Source organism: Prinia subflava, chromosome 2, assembly GCF_021018805.1.
Source record: "Prinia subflava isolate CZ2003 ecotype Zambia chromosome 2, Cam_Psub_1.2, whole genome shotgun sequence".
In the NCBI taxonomy this organism is placed as follows: Eukaryota; Metazoa; Chordata; class Aves; order Passeriformes; family Cisticolidae; genus Prinia; species Prinia subflava.
The window spans coordinates 80,754,885-80,777,126 of record NC_086248.1 but is presented as its reverse complement, the minus strand read 5'-3'; the positions used below and the strand labels follow the sequence as shown (position 1 = coordinate 80,777,126).

Here is a 22,242-nt window from a genome sequence, read left to right as displayed (position 1 = left end):
CCATTCACCTCATCCAAAAAAAACCACAACCAAAAAAACCCACCCCAAAAATTAGTCCGCAAGATATCCAGGACTATTTTCACTGAAGCCAGTTCCTGTATTTCACCAGAATAACTGCCAGCAGCCAAATCAAAGTAAAAACATATGGGTATGTGAAATCCCATAAGACATCATCGAGAAAATAAACAAGGCTCATACTGCTAAATCCCAAATACAGTGGGACAGCCTGTTCACATGTGTTTCTCAGATCTGCTTTCAGGAGTTCTGCATTTCTTTCCAAATGGATACTCATATCCCTTTGAGGCCTGGCTAGATCCACAAATAAACCGTGGTCAACACCCAAGCCCATGACTAGAGAGCGCAGTTCTAACAGATGCTGAATGCCATCTGCTTTCATGGACATCACCCAGATGATACAGAACACACAATGCAGGTAGAAGGCCCTCCAACTTTTCCATGCTGCAGAGTACTCGCAGAGGAAGTACTCACACTGTAGAAGCTCTCCTAATAATTATTCATAACATCAGTTCCATAGGGACTGCTCCATTAAACCAGTTGAAAATAGTACACCATGACAGGGAGGGGAAAGTTGCAATAAAAATATCCCAACCATAATGATTATTAAGCCTTTCAGGATATAACATTTTAAATGAATATTTTAAGAAGATTTCATGTTGTGATTGGAGTCTTCTTCAGTAGCTGCCCAACATTTTGGGATGAGAAAGGTTATTTATGATTGTTTGAGGAATATCTTCTGAACATGAGTCACTGCGTGTTTTGCTGTGATTGTTTTCTGTTTAGGAAAGAAAATAATAAATGACTGAACAGAGCATAATGATCTGTTGTGGGGGAAGCAGGAGGAGAAGGTGTCTGGGCAGGGGCATAGTGTTGCCTTGTGTAGGATGGAATCCATGGGCTTTACACCACTTTATCTGACATTTTACCTGAGCTCTTCCCTTGCTCTTTAGCAAGCCTGATGTAATCTATAAAGCACTGAATATGTTAAGATGATTATGTTCTATCTTTAAAATTTGAAGAAGCACACCACTTAACAGTGATCATGACTTAAAAGGGACCAGTCTTTTTGAAAGGCCTTTTACACCTTTCCTCATACATCAAAATGTAAAAATCAAAGTATCAACTTGTAGTCTAAGCCCCTCTTTTTCTTAATAGGACAAACTCTGCTGCTGACTATCATTCTTATCCACCTACAGATTTCTCTGATGAAAGCATCACAAGGACTGAAAGCAATATTTGCTGCTGTATCCATCCTTAACAAATTCAAAAACTTTCCTAAATGGAGTGCACGGTTCAAGAACTTTATTGTTCAGGGATGAGCTATTCTCTACAAATATTTGGAAATACTGTTATTCTTGCACCAAAATTATTTCCTCACCAAAGAGGACAAAAGTAAATATAGTTCTTCATGGACTTTCTGGAATTATGTATTCACTTTCTGTTGGAGTCTGCTGTTCTAAATAGCAAAAGGCAATGCTGCTTTTTCAGACACACCAATCTTGCAATCCCCCACAAGTGCAAAATTTCAAGGCACAGAGAATCCATCATATCACCATTCACAACTCTAAAATTTTCTCCATTGCTATCTCCATTGCCAAGGTCTACAATTCAGCAGTAGAAGTTCATGCTAGGCTGAAATTTGTCCTGTGAGGTTTAAGGAACCCAAGAGCTATTTTCTTTTTTACTACAGAATCACTTCCCTATTGTAGGGGACAGAGAGGATTGCTTTTACATCAGCAAAATAATCAAAGAATCTAATGCCTGCACTTGTATCAAGCAATTTGTCCATGAGGAATAATTATTCTCTTACTCACAATATCTGTCTCTTCAGCCAGTTGACATAAATGGTCACAACTTCTGCAACACAGATTCCTTTCAATGGAATTTATCTTCTAAATTCATTAAATACACCAAATACTGGCATACTAGACAGGTCATCATTATTGGCAATGCAACTGTATTACTTTATTTGCCTACAGAGACTCAGAAACACTGATCCATTAACTCTGTCACACTTCTGTAAATTCAGAATAACTCTATCGGTATGGTTGAGTTCATCCACTGGAATCACACTCTTGGGGAAGACAAAAGAACTTGGTTACATAATTACAAAATTCAGCAATAGGCTAAATCTTTTAAGACTGTGCATCTCTGTTCTGCCCTAGTATGGGATAGGAAACCATAAGCTTCAGATTGATAACTGCTCTGGCAGGCCCCTCTGGCACACTGGGAGGAGGAATGCAGGGATATTTCAACAGGCTCACTCCCACAAGGCCACCGAGAAGTGCAGGGTTAGAATTCACAGCTCCACAGGCTTGGAGCTTTCAAGAATTTCTCCTCAGGAAACATGGAAAAGTGTAAGAGACTGCAAAAATCAGCTGTGGGAATAGATAATCCAACTACACATTTGGCCGAGTATTTTTCATGTTCTATGAAACCACTGAAATGCTGAGTTTGAAAGATGAGGAGGCTGTAAGGAATACTTTCCAAATAATCTCTGCAAATAATGAGAGCATTAGACTCTGACACATCATTAATTTCTGCTGGGACCCAGGCCATGGCAACTGCACACATCTTAGAGTGGGTGACCATAGCCCATGCTGAGTAGGGAACTCCTCATCATCTTTTTAGAAAAAGATGCTTGGTGCTAAGAAGAGAGGATGAATGTATGACTCAATGAGAAGGACACTCACAAATAGTTCCTAGTACAGCTCCTGGAAGATGGAAGCACAAGATTTCAGTCCAATGTTTTTATCAGTGTTTAGGGGTTTTAATTGGTTCTTTTCTTTTCTTTTAGTTTTATTTTGTGGTTTGTTTTTTTTTTTAAGCTTATTTCCCCTATTTTTCTCTTTTGAAGAAAAAATAGTTTTTAATATATGAATTACAATACGAGTTAGAAAGAAGACACAGAAAATCAGTGGTATAAATTGGTGAACTAAAGACAGATCTCCAAATTAAACATATAACTATAGGAGAAAAGCAATCAAACAAACTGCAGTGCAAACATGAGATGTTGGTTCCCAGTTTGAAGTCTGTTTTGCAGCACAAGTGCTTAAACAGATGAAATTTCTAAAAAAGAGAAAAGAGTTGCATTTAGATGTGCTGAGGGAAAAATGTGTTAATGATTTGATAACAATACTCTACAGAAAAAGAAGAAAACAACCTGATTTAATGCCATGTTTTGAAGTATTCAACATAATACCACATTACAACATAACAAATAAATAAGCAAGTAAATAAATAAATAAAAGAAGTCCAAACCTCCAAATAGAAAGAAGTTCCTATAGCTGAATGCTGCAGTCTGAGGGCAGAGACTGGCTGCTAAGGGGCTGGAGTCTTCTGAAATGAGCTTCTGTGCTATTTATTATAATTTCCCACTTTTAAGAGTCAGGCCAATATCATATTCATTGAAGTGCAACACAGAGCAGTGCATCTCATTAAATCATGCTAAGCTTTTCTAAAGAGACGTCTACAAATTTTTCCTTGCTATGATTATAAGATTTCTGATGTCTCCTGCCTTGTTTGTGCAATAATTAAATAAAAAATGAAATAAGAAGAAACACAAAACAAACTCACATGGATCAAAGGAAACCACAATTTATAATCTGCAATGAGCAATCTATTTTATTCTGGCTCCTGCAAGGGCATATTTATAAACCTGCCTGGGCAGCTTAACATGCAAACCCCCAAATTTACCGAAAATCTTTATCAGAATAAGTTTGCAGGGCTCTGCAGACAACATTACCAATTTGTTTCCTAGACATCATTTCCAGAAAATATCTGTTCTGTCGTCACTGTTGTGAAGTTTAGTTTTTCCCCGTCTCTCAAGACTGGAGTCAGCCCTAATTAGGTGGCAAAGATGTGCCAAAGTCACTCCAACCTCAGCAGCTCAGTTTCACAGTTTATCGCCACGGGAAGCAGGGAAATGAGGGGCTGACTAAATTGCTAATGCCGGTTGATTATCTTTACGTCCTGCAGGTACATCAGCAGCTGAGTCAGAGGCAGTGGCCATTACAGCAGTGCAGGTGGCCCCCTCGCTGTCCGGTTTCAGCCTGACACTAATGGTTCTGAGCACTGCAGAGCCCACCAGCAGCACTTCCAGCACACCACGGGATGGGTCTTTCTCAGCTGCAATTTTGTTGTAAATTTGACACATATTATAGAGGGATACCACAGGCCAACTGCTCCTTCTCCAAACCCCACTCCTCTCTCCCCAAAGAGAGGGTGTGGAGTTTACCTTTCCCTCCTGTAATTAGCAGGAAAAGAACAATTAGGCAACATATTGCAGCTTTCCATACAACGAGTCAGAATCTGTAACTTTAGTGACACTTGACTTAAAATGTGGGGGCAGGTCTGCATGTAGGTAGGATCTGCATTTGCCAGCAGAGAAACAAAAGTGTGTTGAAATAGGCAAAAATACATGTTAAAAACAAAAATCATGAAAGCGGTACAAAATGAAGCTTTAGTAACTTACACCAGAGAACTATACAGCATAAAAACTGTACACAAATGAATATTTTCACAGTGTGAAATAAATAAAAAGTATCCTCTCCTACAGCTGTTTTAATCTTGAAAGCCAAATTCTCAGATATTTCACTATCTCTTCTGTCTAAACGGTGCTCAATTTACCAGATCATTCCGGTGGATTTTGTCGCAAGGATTTGTACCTGACCCAGACCATCAGTGCTTACATCTTGACGTCATAATTGAAAGACACCCTTAAGAGGGACATTCTTCCTTTGTAAAATGAAGGCAGAGAAAGACAGACTCATTCTGCCTAGGAGACATTTCTAGCTGTGTACCAGAGATAACGGTGTGCTCACTTTAACTTCCAACTCCGGGACATAATCCAGTCTCTTGCATCATTTAGGGAAGAGTCACTTGATGCAAGTGGTGAGAAGTTACTGCTCCTGAAAGCAGATACTTGCACCAGTGAAACTGGGGAGCATCTATGTAATTTGTCCAGATGTTGACTGTGATTATGTCGGCACCCGGGGAAACCTGTCTACAATTGCCTACCTGCAACCCAGTTTTGTAAGCTATTTGCTGGAAGCCAGAGTCCTCTCCAATATTCTGCAGATAAGTTACAGAAAGTAGTGAGGGATCTTCAGGTTATTTCTGCCCAGCCCCGAGGAGCAAGCTGCCATTTAATGTCCTGTGCTGTGAGCTCAGGACAGAGCGGCTTTATTGGCTCTCCTGGAACTGTAATCGAGCCATGCTCCACTTGTTCCCGAAGCTCTGATAACAGGAAGGTTTTAACACCTCGTTGCACTGCAGAGACAGGTCTGCCTGTGCCCTGAAAATGGGTAACAGCCTCCTGCACTCACTCTAATGCTCCAAGAGGCTCAGGGGAAAAAAAGGTATTTTGTAAAGACATCTGATCTCATTTTCTCTAAGAATCAAAGGACTTACGCTAAGAGTTCATTAATTTTCAGTGGATGAGTATTTGACTGCAGATTTAGTATTTTAAGAGCCTGAGCATCCTCTTTGAGTTCTAAATATCATCCAAATATTTATCTAAGTTAGCAAGCTTGATCCTTTTCATAAACTAGTATAGTCAACAGGAAGAGTTTCTGGGACCTCTGAAAGAACATATATGCTAAAAAAGCTGAATAATTCCTTTTAGAAATAAGTATCTTTGTGTAAGGGGTAAAATCTTTGCTAAATGATGCAAGAGACTGGATTATGTCCCAGAGTTGGAAGTTAAAGTGATCACACCATTATCTCCATTACATAGCTAGAAATACTGAATTCTGTATGCCTGAGTGTTAGGCAAGACCTAGTTCTGCATCACTTACTGTAGTTTGGAACAATCAAGTGGACAGTAGTTAACAATGCTGCATTTGCAAAGAGCAGAAGAATGAAATATTTCCCCTATTCACAATGAAAAAAACCCCTGTCTTTAAAAATGCTTTATTTAACTTCATTTCCTCTGAAGTGTGAAGTTTAGAGTAGCATAATAGCAAGACAGAGTTTCTAACTCTCCTCTCCTTCTCCTAAAGCTGTAGATAGCTAAAACGAAGAGGTATAGCATCTTTCACTAATGAATAAAAGAAACTAACCAACATTTCCAGAAACTTCACTTTAGAATGTTTTTTCCACAGATCCAGTAAAACTCTACTTGTGAGACACTAACTCACTGTGATTACATCTCACCTAATTAGACCTCCAGGCTTATCATCTCCTTTAAATAAGCAGTCAGAGAGCAATGTGTGCTGTTTTCAATGCCTCTGCAGAAGTCTCCAGCAATGGGATTTCGCTGTGGCAGAGCCTGAATTCCCTTGCCAAAGGCCATGAGTGACTCACCAGGGTACCCGACCTGAGACCCAACCAACACAACTTCCAAGCTTCTGATCCTGTGCTTCAAAGAGGCGTAGCAGATGCTGAGGGCTCAGTTCAGTTACCTAACTGTGGCCTGAGGTGTCCCCTGTATGCCATGCTGGACATCCACAGGGGCTGCCAGGCAGGACAGAGAGGGCTCACGCACTACGGGAGCAGCAGGTGGAGAACAGGGTAAATCACAGAATCACTTTGGTTTGAAAAGAACTCTTTAGGGGATTGAGCACAACCATTACCCCAGCACTGCCAAGTCCATCCCAAACCATGTCCCTAAGTGCCACATCTACACCTCTTTTCATCACCTCCCTTGATGGTGATTCAACCACTTGCCTGGGCAGTCTTTCCAATACTTAGCATCCCTCCTGGTGAATAAATGTATCCTAATATGCAACCTAAACCTTCCCTGGTTTTAGGGGACAATGCTGGGGACATTTTCTCTTGCCCTATAGCTAGTTACTAGGGAAAAATGGAGGGCACCTCAAGAGGCATTAAGTCCTGTAAGTTTAGGTAAGTGAACTGAACTCATGGCCTTTGTTGAGGATGCAAGTGGAAAAAACATCCCAACCAAAAAACAAAAACAAAAAACCCCACAACAGCAGCTCTTTATGTTAGTTATTGTGAAAAAAGGGGTAAGATTGTGACAAAATAATGTTTATATACATTTAGCTGGACCTATTCTTCCTGTTCCAAGAGCACACTTAGGATTCACCCACATACATGGCTTCTCCAAATCCTATTATTTCTCTCTATCATCTCTTTGGACCGTTTCTCCTCTCCTTGGTAGGAATTTAGAAAAGAATCTCTCTGGTGTGAAAACACATTCCCATGTTGTACTCTCCTGTGAGGATATGTTCATGCCTTTGAATTATCCATTATCAAGCCTCCTGCTAATCGCCTTCCTCAGGCGAGAAATGTCCTCTCTGGGCTTTGTATCTGCCTGCCTGGAGTTCAGATGTAACAAACTGGTTTATTCTCCCAGTTAGTAACCACCTCTGCCCAAAAGGGCTTCATTTGATTCAGTGATCACAGAAAATGTCACAGTCTTCGTAATTAGCCCAAGATCAGGAACAAGAAGTTTTGCTGGGAGTTTCTCAATATGGAGGTGAAGGAAAACAGAGAAGGCAACCATCTCTAACATTAAAAAATCTGACAGTCTGACCCACAAATACATCAAGTCTTCAGGATCAAATCTTAATTGTTCACAGCCAAATTTCCCAAATTGCTATCACGTTTCATGAAGTAAGTTAGTCTCATTATAAATGTCAACTACAGATTGTATTCTGTGCCCATGTATATATATGTGAATACCCAGTTCCCTACTAAATGTCATTCATCCATTTTTAGAAACACTTATATTCAAAATTATTCAGATTTTTATAAGTGCCTCAGTGACAAGGGAACTTGTACTCTTATGTCAGGTGCCACTGACAATCCTACAGCTGTCATTAGACTGTTTGTTTTGTAATTATATGTGGCAATAGGCTCATCTCCTGAAAGGTTCTCTACATAGCCCACAAACCAGACTGAACTAGAGGGGCTTTGGTGCAGAGAAGTGAGATTTAAAAAAAAAAAAAAATCTCTTTGAAACCATTTTTTCCAAGCCCTAAATGAAAGATAAATGCAAACCATAGTCCATCTGTGCATGCAGAACCTTTTGAAGCATTTGTTCTGTTCTTTATATATTGCCTTTCCAAATAATTAGGAGAGAGATGGTTAAATGAAGCAATATGTTTATTACCAAAAAGATTGGGGTTTTCCCCCCACAATTTTACATGTTATATACTATATACTCCCTAGCCAGGAAGATTTTTTTGTTCTGTGTTTACAAGTCTATCATCATGGCAACCTGCTCCACAACTAGAGTTCCTACATGTTGTAGTCATAAAAATAATCAAGATTCCTGACAAGGCAGCCCACTAAAAGCCAATTTTGCTTGCATTGAACTCAACAGCATTCAGCAGCTACCTCAGTAGGAACAGAATCTCATCCCAAGTTATGAAAAATGCCTGCCATCAAAATATACCACTTTTTTCACATAGAGAATGCAAGTAAAGGCTCTCTTCTCTAAAAACAAGCTTAGAGCTGCACTCAGAACACAGAGCAGTGTTCTCAGCATGGAGCTAGAAAGATTTAGAAGTTGTAGAAAATATTTCAAGTTCATTAAATACTCCTAGGATGCAATAGCACAGTGAAAGTCATGAAAATAAACGTTGACATAAAGAAAGCTAGTTTTACATAATTACTATTAATTGTGATGTTCCTCCTGGGCAGCAAAGGATAACAACTCTCACACCAGGAAAAACATAATTGCTTCAATTCAGCATCCCAGCAGTATATCCACAACCTAAAAACTCAAACCAAACCAAGAAACCCACACTACAACCACCTGAACACAACTAGCATTAGCCTGCAAAGTCCTTCTAAAGTTTGCATTTATGCCTCATACTTTTTTAACATATAGGGTGAATGTTCTTTACTAATTTCTATGCTGGCCTCAATGAATTTATTTGGTCACCTGTTTGTTTCTGGTTTTGTTTTTCTCACCAATTATGTACCGTTTTTCAAATCAGGGCAGATGGAACTTTCAAACATGCTTTTTTTTTTTTTTTTTTTTTTTTTTTTTTTTTTTTTTTTTTTTGTTACAGAATTGCCTTTAAAAATATCTTTTTGTTAATATATTACTAAATGTTTTGCCTATGGTCACACAAAGTCTTCAGTGTTTTGGTTCTCCATCCTATTTCTCGAGACATTCAGTCACAAAATTAAATACCACCACAAAAAGAAATAGTTTACACTTAGTGAAGTCTCCTCAAAAAATAGGCAGCTCTAGTACAACAACAAATCTGCTATTTCAAAACTCTGATGGGGCAACCAATATCAAAAGTCAAGAAATGTGAACTCAATTTTTTTTTTTTAATTCAAAACCTGCAAATTCTGTCTAAAATCTGAGGGTTTGTTCCTGGTAAATTGCTGTTCTTGCTCTGGGAAAGATGTTCTTTACAGTTGTGGACACCAGCTCACTAGAACAAATTTTCTCAATTGCATATCAGCAGTTATAACTAAAATAACTACAGTTGAACATGACTAACTACAGAGGAAAAGAAAACATCACTGTTTCCAGGTTAGCTTTGCTTATATTGAATATTCGACAGTGTAATTCTGAAGAAGGAAATAATTATATTCTATATTTAAAAGAACCTGAAAACCAGAAATAGGACTAGGCATTAATTAACTCAAAATGCCTCATCAAGCAATGCACTTTAAAGATAAAGTCTTGTAAGGCCAGCACTTTACCTGTTCTCCAGTTTTTTAACACAGCACATAAAGCTTTGTTCTTCTTGAAATAATTTCTAGAACATACACTCCAGCCAATATTTCAATACAGTTAGTAAATATGTGTCTTCAAGCTGTGTTATTTGTACTCTGCTCTCTTCCTCTGCAAGCTCCCTACGAGGGAGGGATGGTTAGAACATATGGAGCAGGAAGCCTGACAAATTGCAAAGTCAAAAGCACCTGGGTAACTCATTAGCACTGTCAGAGCTCTAGTCAGATTTTGCTATTTAATTTTTAAAGCAGCTTTTCTAGTGATTCTTTCTGAGAGAATGAAATACAGAAAGTACACATCAAAGAAGGGAGAAGAAGTTCAGTGTTTGCTGCTTATAAAATTAACAAACAGAAAAATACATTAACGCACCAGGGAAGTGTCTGAGTCACCATCCTTGGAGGTATTTAAAATATGTGCCGATGTGGTGCTTAGGGACGTGGTTTGATGGTGGACTCGGCAGTGCAGGGTTAATGGTTGGACTCGACGATCTTAAAGGTCTTTTCCAAGGCAAATGATTCGATGGTTCTGTGAACGGCAGCTGCTGGAAGGAAAAGCCTTTCCAGCTATATGAAAACAGACACCCGCATGACTAAGCAGACCTCATAAATGGCCTTACTGTGCCACAACACGCTGGTGTGTGGACTCGACAGCACTCGGGAGTTTGGGCGGATTTCTCGCGGAGAGCGGGACAGCAGCAGGGAACAATGACGGACCGCGCCCTCTCGTGGTCACACCGCACAGCAGCCACAGACCGCGCGGCTCTCCGCGGGAACGGAGCATTAGAGCCTCTCTAGAGGTGTATTTTAGAAGATGACAAATAGGCTTAAAAATAGTAGAGCTTAATATCATTCTCATTTTTTTAAAAAAAAATTTTTTTACTACACAATTAGACGACTATTAATTTATTTTGGTACGCCTAAATGTGCCTTAGAAATCTCAGCTGATAAAGTAACATGGCAGCAAGAACAACCCACGAAGTGCATGCATCTAGAGCGACAAAAAACGGAGATGGGAAAACACCGGTTTAACCTGAATGCCCTTTTAAAGACACGACAGCTGAGTGACAAGTCTTTGACATCGGTTTGGAAAGGATATACTTACCTGCCCTTGCTCCTGATAACTTGGAAACATCTCATTAAAAGGGAGAGATGCATCTTGCCTGCTTTTGGCCCAAGATATTCCAGATGTTAATGAGCCTAGAAAATACCTCAGTTTGGAGAACGGTCATATTCGGGTAAAAAATTAAGCAAAAAACCTGTTAGTAGCGGAAATTAGCTCCCTGTACGTGAAGCAGCCAAATGAAATCAAAGCTTTAGAGTGCAGACAGGGTCGTAGCAGCTAATAATTGCTTTGATCCTGAGAACAGGTGCAGGACACAGCAGCACAGAAAGCTGCAGGAGCAGAGACCTGAGACCAGGATGGGCAGAAGCAGGGAAGAAGACTACCCATTGCACCTGGCTCTTTCTGATGTTCGCACACTATCTGAGGAGGAAAAAGAGAAGAGTCTCCCTACCCAGATGCGCACGGCGGAGGGCCGGGGCGGATGGGCTGTGACAAGAACCCTGCGTGTTGCAGGGAAGCCCGGCGCTGCCCGGCGCCGCCCTGCCCTTGCCGGGCACCGGGACTGCCCGCCGTCCCGGCAGGAAAACAAACGAGCTGGGAAAGCCAGGCGCTGGCCGTCGGCTGCCGCGAGCAAGGAGCGGGCTATATAGTGCTCAAACACTTCACTTTGAGCTTTTCTTGAGCGGGGGGAAAACGCCCACAAAGTGTTACTTGCCTTTAGCGGACAACTTCGAGCCAGCGCCGCTCCGCGGGGCGGACAGCGGGGCTGGCGGGCCCCGCGCTGCGCCCAACCCCTCTGCAGGGAGGGGTCCCCGGAGGGCGGGGGGCAGCGGGAGCCCCGCTCCGCTCCATGTGCGCGGGCGGGGGAGGAGGCGTGTCCCCACCCCGCCGTCGCCGCGCCGCCCCTAAGCTCGCCTGCTAGCCGGCACCGGCGGAGCGCAGCGAGCGGCGCCGGGCGCGGAGCTCCCCGGCCCCGCCATGCCCGCGGCCGCGCCCCCGCCCCGGCGGGGCCCCGCGGAGGCGTCCGCCCGCCGGCGCTGAGCCGCGCCCGCACCTGCGATCGGCATCGCCCCGCTCCGCTCCTGCGCGGCCGCTGGGCGCCCGCGGCGGCGTCTCTCCCGCTGTCCCTCCCCCCTGCCTCCCTCCCCGCCCGCTGCCCGCCCCGTCGCCGAGCGGGAGCCGCCAGCGGTGCGCGCAGAGCCGGAGCCGGGGCAGCCGCTGCCGCCCGCGCTGCCCCCTCCTCGCCGCCCTGCCCTGCCCGCCGTCCCCCTCCTCCGTCCCGCCCAAGCCATGAACTTTGGCCGCGGTCCCTCGGTGGTGTTGAACGTCGGGGGCACCCGGTACTCCTTCTCCCGGGAGGTGCTGAAGGATTTCCCGCTGCGCCGGGTGAGCCGCCTGCACGGCTGCCTCTCGGAGAAGGACGTTCTGGAGGTGTGCGACGACTACGACCGGGAGCGGAACGAGTACTTCTTCGACAGGCACTCGGAGGCCTTCGGCTTCATCATGCTGTACGTCCGGCACGGCCACCTGCGCTTCGTGCCGCACATGTGCGAGCTCTCCTTCTACAACGAGATGATCTACTGGGGGCTGGAGGGCTCCCACCTCGACTACTGCTGCCAGCGCCGCCTCGACGACCGCATGTCCGAGACGTACACCTACTACGCGGCGGAGGAGCCGAAAGAGGGCAAGGGCCGGCGGCCACCGGGAGCCGAGGGCAGGAAGTGGCTCGAGAGGATGAGGAGGACTTTTGAGGAGCCCACGTCTTCCGTGGCCGCCCAGGTCCTTGCCACCGTCTCCATCCTCTTCGTCATTGTGTCCATGGTGGTGCTGTGCGCCAGCACTTTGCCCGAGTGGCGGGCGCCGGAGAATCGCAGCATGGAGGAGCAGAGCAGGTACACAGCAGAGTCAGTGAGGGAGCCCTCAGGGTAGGAGGATCCTTTATTTTCCCGCTGTCCGGTCCCCGTGTGTCCCGTCCAGTGTGTCCTTCCTGCCCCTTGTCTTGACGGTCCGTGGCTGTAGCCTCCGCCGGCGGAGATGGTCTGCGCGCCTCGAAAGCCCGGCCTGAGCTGGGGGCCGGGGAGGGATGTCGGGGTGTCGGGGGAGTGGCGCTGCTCCGCAGCCCCGGCTCCCGGCGGGCTCTGCCGGGCACCCGCGGCCCCGAGGGCGGGGGACGGGCGGGGGACGCCCGGAGCGGCCGCGCTGCAGGCGGGTCGGGGCCAGCGGCAGGCTCGGGTCTGGGCAGGCTGGCAGCGGAGCGGGGCCATGGGGATACGGCTCCTATTCCAAGTGAGGGTGCCTCCCTCCGTGCAGGTTCTTGGAGCTCTTATTGCTCCTTTAACAGACACGGGTCCAACACAGGGAACTTCAGATACTCCGAAAATCAATTTACCCCTTACGATTGTGGAGGAGAAAAAAAAAAAAAAAAAAAAAAAAAAGGAAAATAACACCCCAAAGGAATGCAATTCCTTTGTCTTTTCCTTTGGGAAAAGACAAATCCTGCAAGTACTCTGCATGTATTCGTCCAGGTCCTTCTGCTGGAGCAGATGCAGTGCCTGTCACGACTCTGCTCTGGTAAAATCCCGTGTGTGGGAATAGCCTAACCCCCTGTCCTCCCTTTACATCTCAGATTCTCTATGTGGGGAGCCCGGGAGATGATCAAACTGCACATCGAGCTCTTGGAAATGCATCATTCAAGCACCCCGGAGTATAAATGTAGCAGATATTTACACTTCCTTTAAGCATAATAAACATTGCAAAACAGTTGCAGAAAACAGGGCATGGGGTATAATGCTCAGTCCTGAGCCTTACAAGAACAAACCCTTTTCCGTCTTCTTGTGACCTCAGATTAGGGTTACATTGATGCAACTCTTGCACTCACTCTTCTGTTCCCTCTCTCTCTCCTTCCACTTCCGTGTTCCCTAGAGAACAAAATTGAGACCAGTCTGGTAGAATTTCTCCCATAAATAAGACTAACATATAAAGAAAGAAGTAAACATTTCTGCATTTACTAGCTTCTCCTTTTTTTTTAAAACAGACAACAAAAAGTTTTCAGCTTCTCTCTTCTAAAAGGGCACTACAGCGAAATTCCAGCCTTGTCATTATGAAATCATCTTTTACCATAGAGTTAATTGGAATGTGATATATCTTAGTAGCCAGATTAATTCCTTGGAAAGTATTTTCATAGTTTCCATTAGCTTAATGGAAAACTGCACCTGTATTTCTCATTGTAGTTGAGCCAAAGAATTAATTGTATGAACAAAAAGAAAGCAGATACAGTGTGAGAAGCTGTTGATTCCTGCTTAAATTCAGATATATCAAAAGAAGGTTCTTAAGGTTCTCCCTGTTAAAAAGCCTTACTTAAGCTTAGCAAGGTTATTTCAAAGAGTAGATGCTGTGAGTGACCTCTTTGTACAGCAGCAAATTGCTGAGATATTCCCAAGAGGCATGGGAAAATAGATGCAACACTACAATAGCATTAACCACATCAGTCATGGCTTTGTTCATGTCTCTATGGTGTGGGAATCAACCACAAGTTTTCTCTTACAGAAAGAGTTCAGCTTGCAGAGAAACATGGCACAGGATGTGTAATTTTTCTTTCATAGTGCGTTTTCTTCAAGATCCTAATTTTACTCTTCTGAACCATGTCATATTGTATACCAAGTGTTGGAAGGATAAAGTCCTACGTACTTGTAAGGTGCTGTACAGCCAGTTCCCAGGGCAGTGAAGGCTCCTTTTAGAACCAGAAGGACAATGGTACCAAAGGACTCCCTTTGATGATGGGGTGACTTTCTTCCATACCAGCTGTAGTACTCAATGCTATCGCAAAAAAAAAAAAAAAAAAAAAAAAAAAAAGTTTCTATCAATGTCACAAAACTCTGTCGCATATAAGCACCAGTACAGAGGGCAAACACATGGAAAACAGATGCGTGCCTTTCTGTCCACAGGTGACCACCAAGGTGGAAACACTCTTCTCTTTTGCACATGCTGCATCACTGCTAAAAAGTCTGTTATAGCTGGAAAAGAGTGTGTTAGTGACAGTTGCGTTTAAGTGAGCTGTCCAGTTTAGTTATCACTACTTACACGTGCCATAGGATTGGACCTAACATGCCCAGCTGTCATCTGATTTATTTGCATTTATGAGTTTATGATTTCTTTACTTTGTAGTTATTTCATTTGAAAATAGTTGGGTTTGCAAAACTTAAGTAGCTAAGTGGCTTATTTGAAAGTTTCTGGGATTGTGTATTTTGGCAATACAGTCCTTCTTAGATCAGAAGGCTTTTAAAAATCTGCCCACTTGTTTCTGATACATTTAAAAGTTTGAAACCAAATTCTGTCTTTTATTTATTAAACAACTTTCCTCATCAAAACAAAGAAATTCTATCTAACACAGTAATACAAAAATTTAAATTTTTTTCCCAAGAGGAATTGTTATGCTGTATACAAGTGAGTTTTGACTCGCATGGCACTGTAATTACTTGTATGAAGATTGTACATTATTCCAAAAACGTATTTTGAGAAGTTTTAGGAATGAAAATTGAATAGGCTAATCTAGAAATCCTTAGGCTGTAGATTTGGATGTAGTTGCTTATTCAGCTCAGCATAAGTCACGGAGGTGAGAACACCTCAGGAAACCCAGCAACTCTGATATTTTCGGTCGCTCACAATAAGCCCCCCCCGCCCTTGCCTCAGAGTGTTATGTCAGAAAGGTGCCACATGGATAATTTCTGTGGCTGACTCCCATGGTAACCGCTCCCAGGACTGCTCTGGACAGCTGTAGTGAAAGCAGCTGACCAGCAATGTGTCTCCAGCTTACCTGGACATCATCTCAGCAAGTGAGGGGGTCACTAATTCTGGCATTTACAAAATCAGCCTCTTTAATGATGTTTGCAGTGAGGGCTACTGGGGCTGCCAGCTAACACCAGCTGCATTTGTTTTCCTTGTATGCACACCCCTTCAGCAGAAGAGAAAATAAATCCACCAAACTTTTTTTCACAAACCTTAACGTTGTTATGCCTTTTCATGGTGACCATGCTCTGAAAGGATGAAAAGCCTGCGGCTATTTTTGATCCTTCGGGATAACACCCTTTAGAAGGCAACAGAGAACTCCAGGAGTAAGCTTTTTTCAAGGAGAGGGATGGAAATCTGACCTCGAAATTTCACAGATATTACAGATGCTGAAATACAATTCCCTGATTGCAGAGGGATTGTCTTTCCCAGGCCTGTTCTCAGGATGAGGGATGGGTTATTAAATATATTTCATTCTAAGATTTTTGCTCTGTTCCCTGCCTTGGCAAGTTCCACTTATCAGAGCTAAAGATTTGCATTAGATTTGCAGAGTTTAGGAGCAGACAGCAGGAATGCCTTCTGTTGCTTCTGGCAATTTCAAGTCATCTTTGCTGTCCTCTGAACTGTGCCAACAGATGCATACTGTGAGTCTCTGCTCAGGGACCTGTCCATACACTACTTGGGAGCATAATCTTCCAAGGAGAGCTTCTCAAGCCTGTAATAGGGAATCATTTGAAGCTGCTTGACTTACTGCCACCACAGTTCTAGCTACCTGCCTTAAAACTATTTTTCTAATACTAAATATGAGTAGCTTGTTAGCACTGAGAAGAGATGGTTGTCCCCTTTCCACTTAATAATCATGATTAGGTTTGTACTGCAATAGTCACTAAGTTATCAAGCCTATATGATTGCTGTGTTAAGCAAAAGCAAATAAACACAGTAGTTTCTCCAAACAGCATCTCTCATCAAGAGCCAGCGGGCTTTTTTTTAATCTCTGCAAAATATCAGCCTAAAAAATTGCATTTGAATTTTAGACATACAAAAATATTATTCCTTTATAGTGGTGGAATTTCAGAACACCTGATTGTTCATGTTCAACATCTCTTCAAAAAACAGTAAGAACGCCTCTCCTGTACAAGATCTAACTTGGATACCACATTTTTGCTGGGTTAAAATGGTGGGCTGAAGTTAAAGAAAGGAACCAAAGACCTAGGTTAAAAACACAGACATGGGTCCTTCCTATTGAATTTACCAGTTCTTTGAAAAATAGAGGTAAACCAAAGAACAGATGTATATCACTGCCTGGGCAAGCCGAACCTTAGACTCACCAGGGCCAGGTTCCAGTCACGTTCAACGTATGGAAAAGATGCTGAGGATCTCAGGGCTCAGGATGTTTGTATCCAGGTCTCCCCTTTGAGCTATGAAACAGATTTGCCCCTTCCCTGGGTCATTACAGCCTCCCACACCAAGCACCAGACTTTAATGCATGACAACATGTAATTTCTACCAAAGCAGGGACAGAATGGAAGAAAAGTCAGCAGGGTTTTTAATTCAGGGAAACTAGCTGTTCTGTGGCCTTTACTCCACAGTTTGTAGTAAGAAGGAAGCCCTTGATTTCAAAAGGATTAAACCCTGAACATTTGCTGAAATCACTTAGGAATCTTCCTGAGCAGGAATTTGATCATTCTAGCTACTCCTTGGACATTTTTCAAGTTTAATGTGCTTTACATGGAAATAGGCTCTAGTAATAATTTAACAAATCAGTTATTAGTGCTGACAGTCTTTAATCTTTAATCCTGTCATATACTGTCTTTAATCATATCTGTTTTCCTCATGTGTCCTGTTGCTGTGTATGTTTTATTTACAAGCTTAATAGATAATAGTGCCACTAAGGAATATTTTGGTTCGATTTCAACCAACTCAGCAGGGGATATTGAAAGTATACAAGTTGGCAAAGAATATTGCTCAGTTGAAACAATTCTAAGATAGTTAACAACATAGTTTTCTAGTAGTAGCAAACTAAACTTGTTAGTGATTGAAAAAGGGATTTCTGGAATGGTTTAACTCGTGTATAAAGTAGCTTATTCTGAGAGAAAGTTATCATATGGAACAGAAAACTGAACAGTGATAGGATTACAGTAGAAATGAGGCTTGCAAAGGCTTGGTTTTCTGTTTATGGGCAAAAGATTCATTAGAGCAATCTTGAAAGACTGCTAAGTACTGAGCAGCTTAAAATTTTGTGAGAAAAACTCTCTTTCACGTGCTTCGGTCTGGGACAATGAACAGTAAGTTTGAGCAGGAATAGCCTGTAACCGAACAAAAATTAGGACTTAGTATTTTCTGTGATTATTCATAAAATTTGTGGAGAATCTTCAAGGAAATACTTCATGACTTTGTTTTAAATTACCCCTCTCCTTTTTGGATACCAGCTATTTTAAAACTGAAAAAAACCCAACCAACCAAAAACTATGATGGAATTTTATAAAATAGGCACTATATTTTTACCAAGTAAAGTCACTATTTAAGCATATAGTTATAGAATTTAATACCGCATTATTCCAAACATATGCAATAAAAGCAGCCTGTCCTGTGAATATATGGAAAACATTTTAAGAATTGATTGTGAAAAATACAGGTACTTTAGTCTTCTGAGTATATGCCTTTTATTTGGCTTTAGCTTCACACTCTGTAAAGTTCTCTTAAGGACTAACTGTTAAAATTGCTTTCCTTATTAGATGTTATTTATCCACTGATAAGGTTAACTATAAAGATAAGTCACTGCAAGGAGAGGGAGACCTGATGTGAAAGTGGAAATGTAGAATGTAGCACTCCATATTTCCCAGCATGCCAGAGGTTTCTAGTTTTTCTCACCAAAGCACTCATTTTTGTGTGATTCACCAGTACTGCCAAAATCCGTCTACACAGGCAAAAAAGGAGTGACAAGAGAGGAAAAATGAAAAATGTTTCACTGATGGCTGAAAAGGAAGTAGAGGAAGGAAAAAATAAGGGACACCCTTCTTCATTCTTCATTCATATCTTCTCCTCAGCCAGGAGAACGAAGGATAGATGCAAAATGGAGTCATGGAAGTGCAATTTAAAATGGAGTGGCATTAATGTATCCCCCACTGCCTTGATCTCACTTTGTCATTTTTGCATCAGTCATGTTCATTAGCTCACTTCAAATCTGTTCCACAAGAAAATACTTCTTCAATCCTTCCTACTGAAGTATAACTGATTTACAAGTATTTCTTGTCCCAGGAACTACCAGAGTAAAACAATGGATTGCTCATTTTTCATGGACTTTTACTTGTACAACTATTCCCCAAAGTTATAGGACCACTGAATCAATGTTGATTCATGATGAAAAATTTTACTGTATGACAACAATCAGGACCTAATTTCCTTAAATCTCAACTCAGAGATAACCTAAGGGGTGACAAAGTGGAGGAGTCATGTTTCTGACATTATCAGGGCATCAGGAGGAAATACCAAGTCAAAAAGCTTTAAACTGCATAATTAGAAATTTCTTTTTCATTTAAATGCTTTATGTCATATGATACAGACAACACTACGAGAGAAATCTCATAAATTATAAAGAAATAGTCTGTTGGAATTGTTGAATATTCCTGGCTGCAACTTTTTGTCTAGATACAGTTTTTCTTTTAGTTGTTACATGAGATCTCAACTATCCAACATATAAGTAAATTCAGACAGCATCAGTTTGTCCATTACCATCATCTTGCTGTTTGATTGTACTGGGGAAATCTTTGGTGTTTCCTCATCATAAATTAAAAGGATTTAAGTAAACTTACCCATCAAGCTTTTTTTGTTGATTTTTTTTTTCAAACATAAAGGAAGTTTCCAAAAGCTTAGCTTTTAAGAGAACACACCTAATTCTTAAGAAAAACTGGTTTTGATTTTCAAAGGTCTTTCCATCAAAAAGTGGTAACTGGTGTTCTAAAAGCCCTTTATGAAGAAAGACCACTTGCTTACAGAACTTTGATTGTTATTAATAAAAAAAGAAAAACATGGTCCGATTTTATGTGACTAAATATTTAAGTAATTAATTTATGTTCATTTAAATTGACTGTGGCTAAAATTACAATGAACCTTATGACTTTACATAAAGTGACTGTTACTGTTTCTTGCAATTTTAGCTTAAAACTAAAGAGAATGAATAAAAAAAGACAAATAAATAAAATTTTACTGAGTAAAACATCTACAATCACATCAGTTAGAGAAGAATAATGTCTTTCCAACAGGCCACCATGTTATTAATAACAACAGATTTCAGAACTGGTAAGAAATTATGCAGATGTGTTAGGGAAGAAAAAGTTTAGGTTTGAAATGACAGTTGGATTTTCACTTGGAAATCAAAATGTTTCAACAGACACTACCTTGTTAGAGTCCTTGCAATAGAGAAAAACTCTGGTTGTATGTTCTGGCAGTATTTTTGAATCTCTGATCTCACACCAGTTTGGTTTCAGAGTTGTTGGTAAGACACGGCATCAGTGATGGGCTTTTTCTTTGCTCAAACCATTGGTTAAAAAGATAAATGGAGGAATGAGGGGAAGATTATCTTCTATGCCTTCATGTATTAAAAAAGTGAGCAGTCTGAAATCTTAGGGACATTGTGACCACGTGCACAACAATTACTAAATCTTTGAGTGACATTTTTATCTTCTGTTTCTACCTTTCATGGGTTTCAAGCTGAGATGGTCTCAAGTCTCATTCAATGCACTGGGACTTGAAAATATTTAAGAACATACTGAAATGCCCTTTCAGGATTTCTGCATTTGGCAAGAAGAGGATCTTGCCTATTACCTTAGCATTTGGGTACTTTGATATTTTTGCTGCAATAGTAGTTTAGGTGGATTTACATTTACAGCAAAAGAGAAAATTCAGTAATGCAGAGCATAGTGGTAAATGGGAGGACACAAGCTTAGTATTTTATGGATGTAATACTGAAAAATAAAACACCATCTGTATTTTGTGGCAATACCTTTATAGGTCTGAATGTAGTTCTGTGTAAGCCCCTGTTTGGGATGCAGATCAGATAGACTGGTTTAAGTTGGTTCCTAAAGAGCTAATATGCATGAATCATCCCATGCAAATACTTATTTCTGCCTACTCCATCTGCACTTCCATTTTAGTTTAGCAGTCTGGTTCTATACATTGCTGTTCACAACCAGACAGTTCACTGATCTACAACCGTTGGCATTCCCATATGGATCAGGCCTCACAGACTTAAAAAAATAATAACAAAAAGAATATTTAAAAGATCCCCAAAACTCAATGAACAACAAAAACCCAAACCCCAAATCCAGCTGCTCTAGATAAGGTTACACATTGGCATTACAGTCCTGCTATTTCCTGTAGGCTTCCAGTTTTTGTAGGCATATTTGCCCAGTACTATGACTAGTAGCGGTTCATAATTCAAAGAAAATTATCAATTCATAGCAATTATCAGTTTAAACTCTCACTAGAGCCTCAGGTTAATTGCTGAAACCCAGTGTCAGGTGCAGGATAAGGATGGCATGGCTTTCTGTTTGTTGCCTGTGAAAGTCTAAGTGTCACTTTGCTAATATCTGTGAACAAACCAAACATCCCCTGAAGACTTTGCACAGAACATAAAAACTGTCATTTGTTTCTTTTGGCAGGATAATTGAAGCTATCTGCATAGGCTGGTTCACTGCAGAATGCATTGTGAGGTTCATCGTCTCCAAAAACAAGTGTGAGTTTGTCAGAAGACCTCTCAACATCATTGATTTGCTGGCAATTACTCCTTACTACATCTCTGTTCTAATGACAGTTTTCACAGGGGAAAATTCACAGCTTCAGAGGGCTGGAGTCACCTTGAGGGTCTTAAGAATGATGAGAATCTTTTGGGTGATTAAACTGGCCCGTCATTTCATTGGCCTTCAAACACTTGGTCTGACTCTGAAGCGTTGTTACAGAGAGATGGTGATGCTACTTGTCTTTATCTGTGTTGCTATGGCAATTTTCAGTGCACTTTCACAGCTTCTTGAAAATGGGTTGGACTTGGGAACAAAGAATCAGGATTATGCCAGCATTCCTGCTGCTTGTTGGTGGGTGATCATCTCGATGACCACAGTTGGTTACGGTGACATGTGTCCCATCACTGTACCAGGAAGGATTCTTGGAGGAATTTGTGTGGTTAGTGGCATCGTTTTATTAGCCCTGCCAATCACTTTCATTTATCACAGCTTTGTGCAATGCTACCATGAGCTCAAGTTCCGATCTGCTAGGTACAGTAGAAGCCTCTCTGCTGAATTCTTAAATTGACCCAACTTGCATTCTGTTGTACTTACCTGCTAAGCTTTGTCTTAGAAGAGAATGCTGGAAGGTCCCTTCGCGTGTCCTCCTTGACTGGATGGTCCTGTGGAACAACATTCTCACCAGCCTGGAGAAAACCCGTCACCATTCAGACAGGAAGGATGTCCATCTGCCTTGAGCACCTTGCAAGGAGAGGGAGTGATGTTTCAAATTTGAGAGAACAAAATTAGCAAAAGAGGATTCAGAACTCCTCAACCAGACCAGTTTGGTGTTCAGTTTGCCTTCCCACAAAAAAGCAGAGCAAAGAAATGGGCGTAACACTGAGATCTGTCATTCTTGTAATTTAATCTTAAACATTCTAAGCAATGTGTAGCAGAAGTTTTTCAAAGATTCCAATATCTAAATGCTTCACAGAG

General features: G+C 41.7%; 1 protein-coding gene across 1 annotated transcript; it reads left to right on the top strand.

Moving 5' to 3' along the window:
- Positions 1–11,950: 11,950 nt before the first annotated feature.
- KCNG3 (potassium voltage-gated channel modifier subfamily G member 3) lies at positions 11,951–21,841 on the top strand. The gene is made up of 2 exons (XM_063390773.1): positions 11,951–12,669; positions 21,190–21,841. Exons 1-2 carry the CDS (start codon positions 12,035–12,037, stop codon positions 21,833–21,835), a joined length of 1,281 nt encoding a protein of 426 aa, XP_063246843.1. The 5' UTR covers positions 11,951–12,034; the 3' UTR covers positions 21,836–21,841.
- Positions 21,842–22,242: the final 401 nt, after the last annotated feature.

Coding starts and splice junctions, on each gene's coding strand:
- KCNG3 (XM_063390773.1), top strand. CDS start 12,035: ATGAACTTTGGCCGCGGTCCCTCGGTGGTGTTGAACGTCGGGGGCACC. Junction 12,670..21,189: donor TCAGTGAGGGAGCCCTCAGG/GTAGGAGGATCC, acceptor TTCTTTTGGCAG/GATAATTGAAGCTATCTGCA.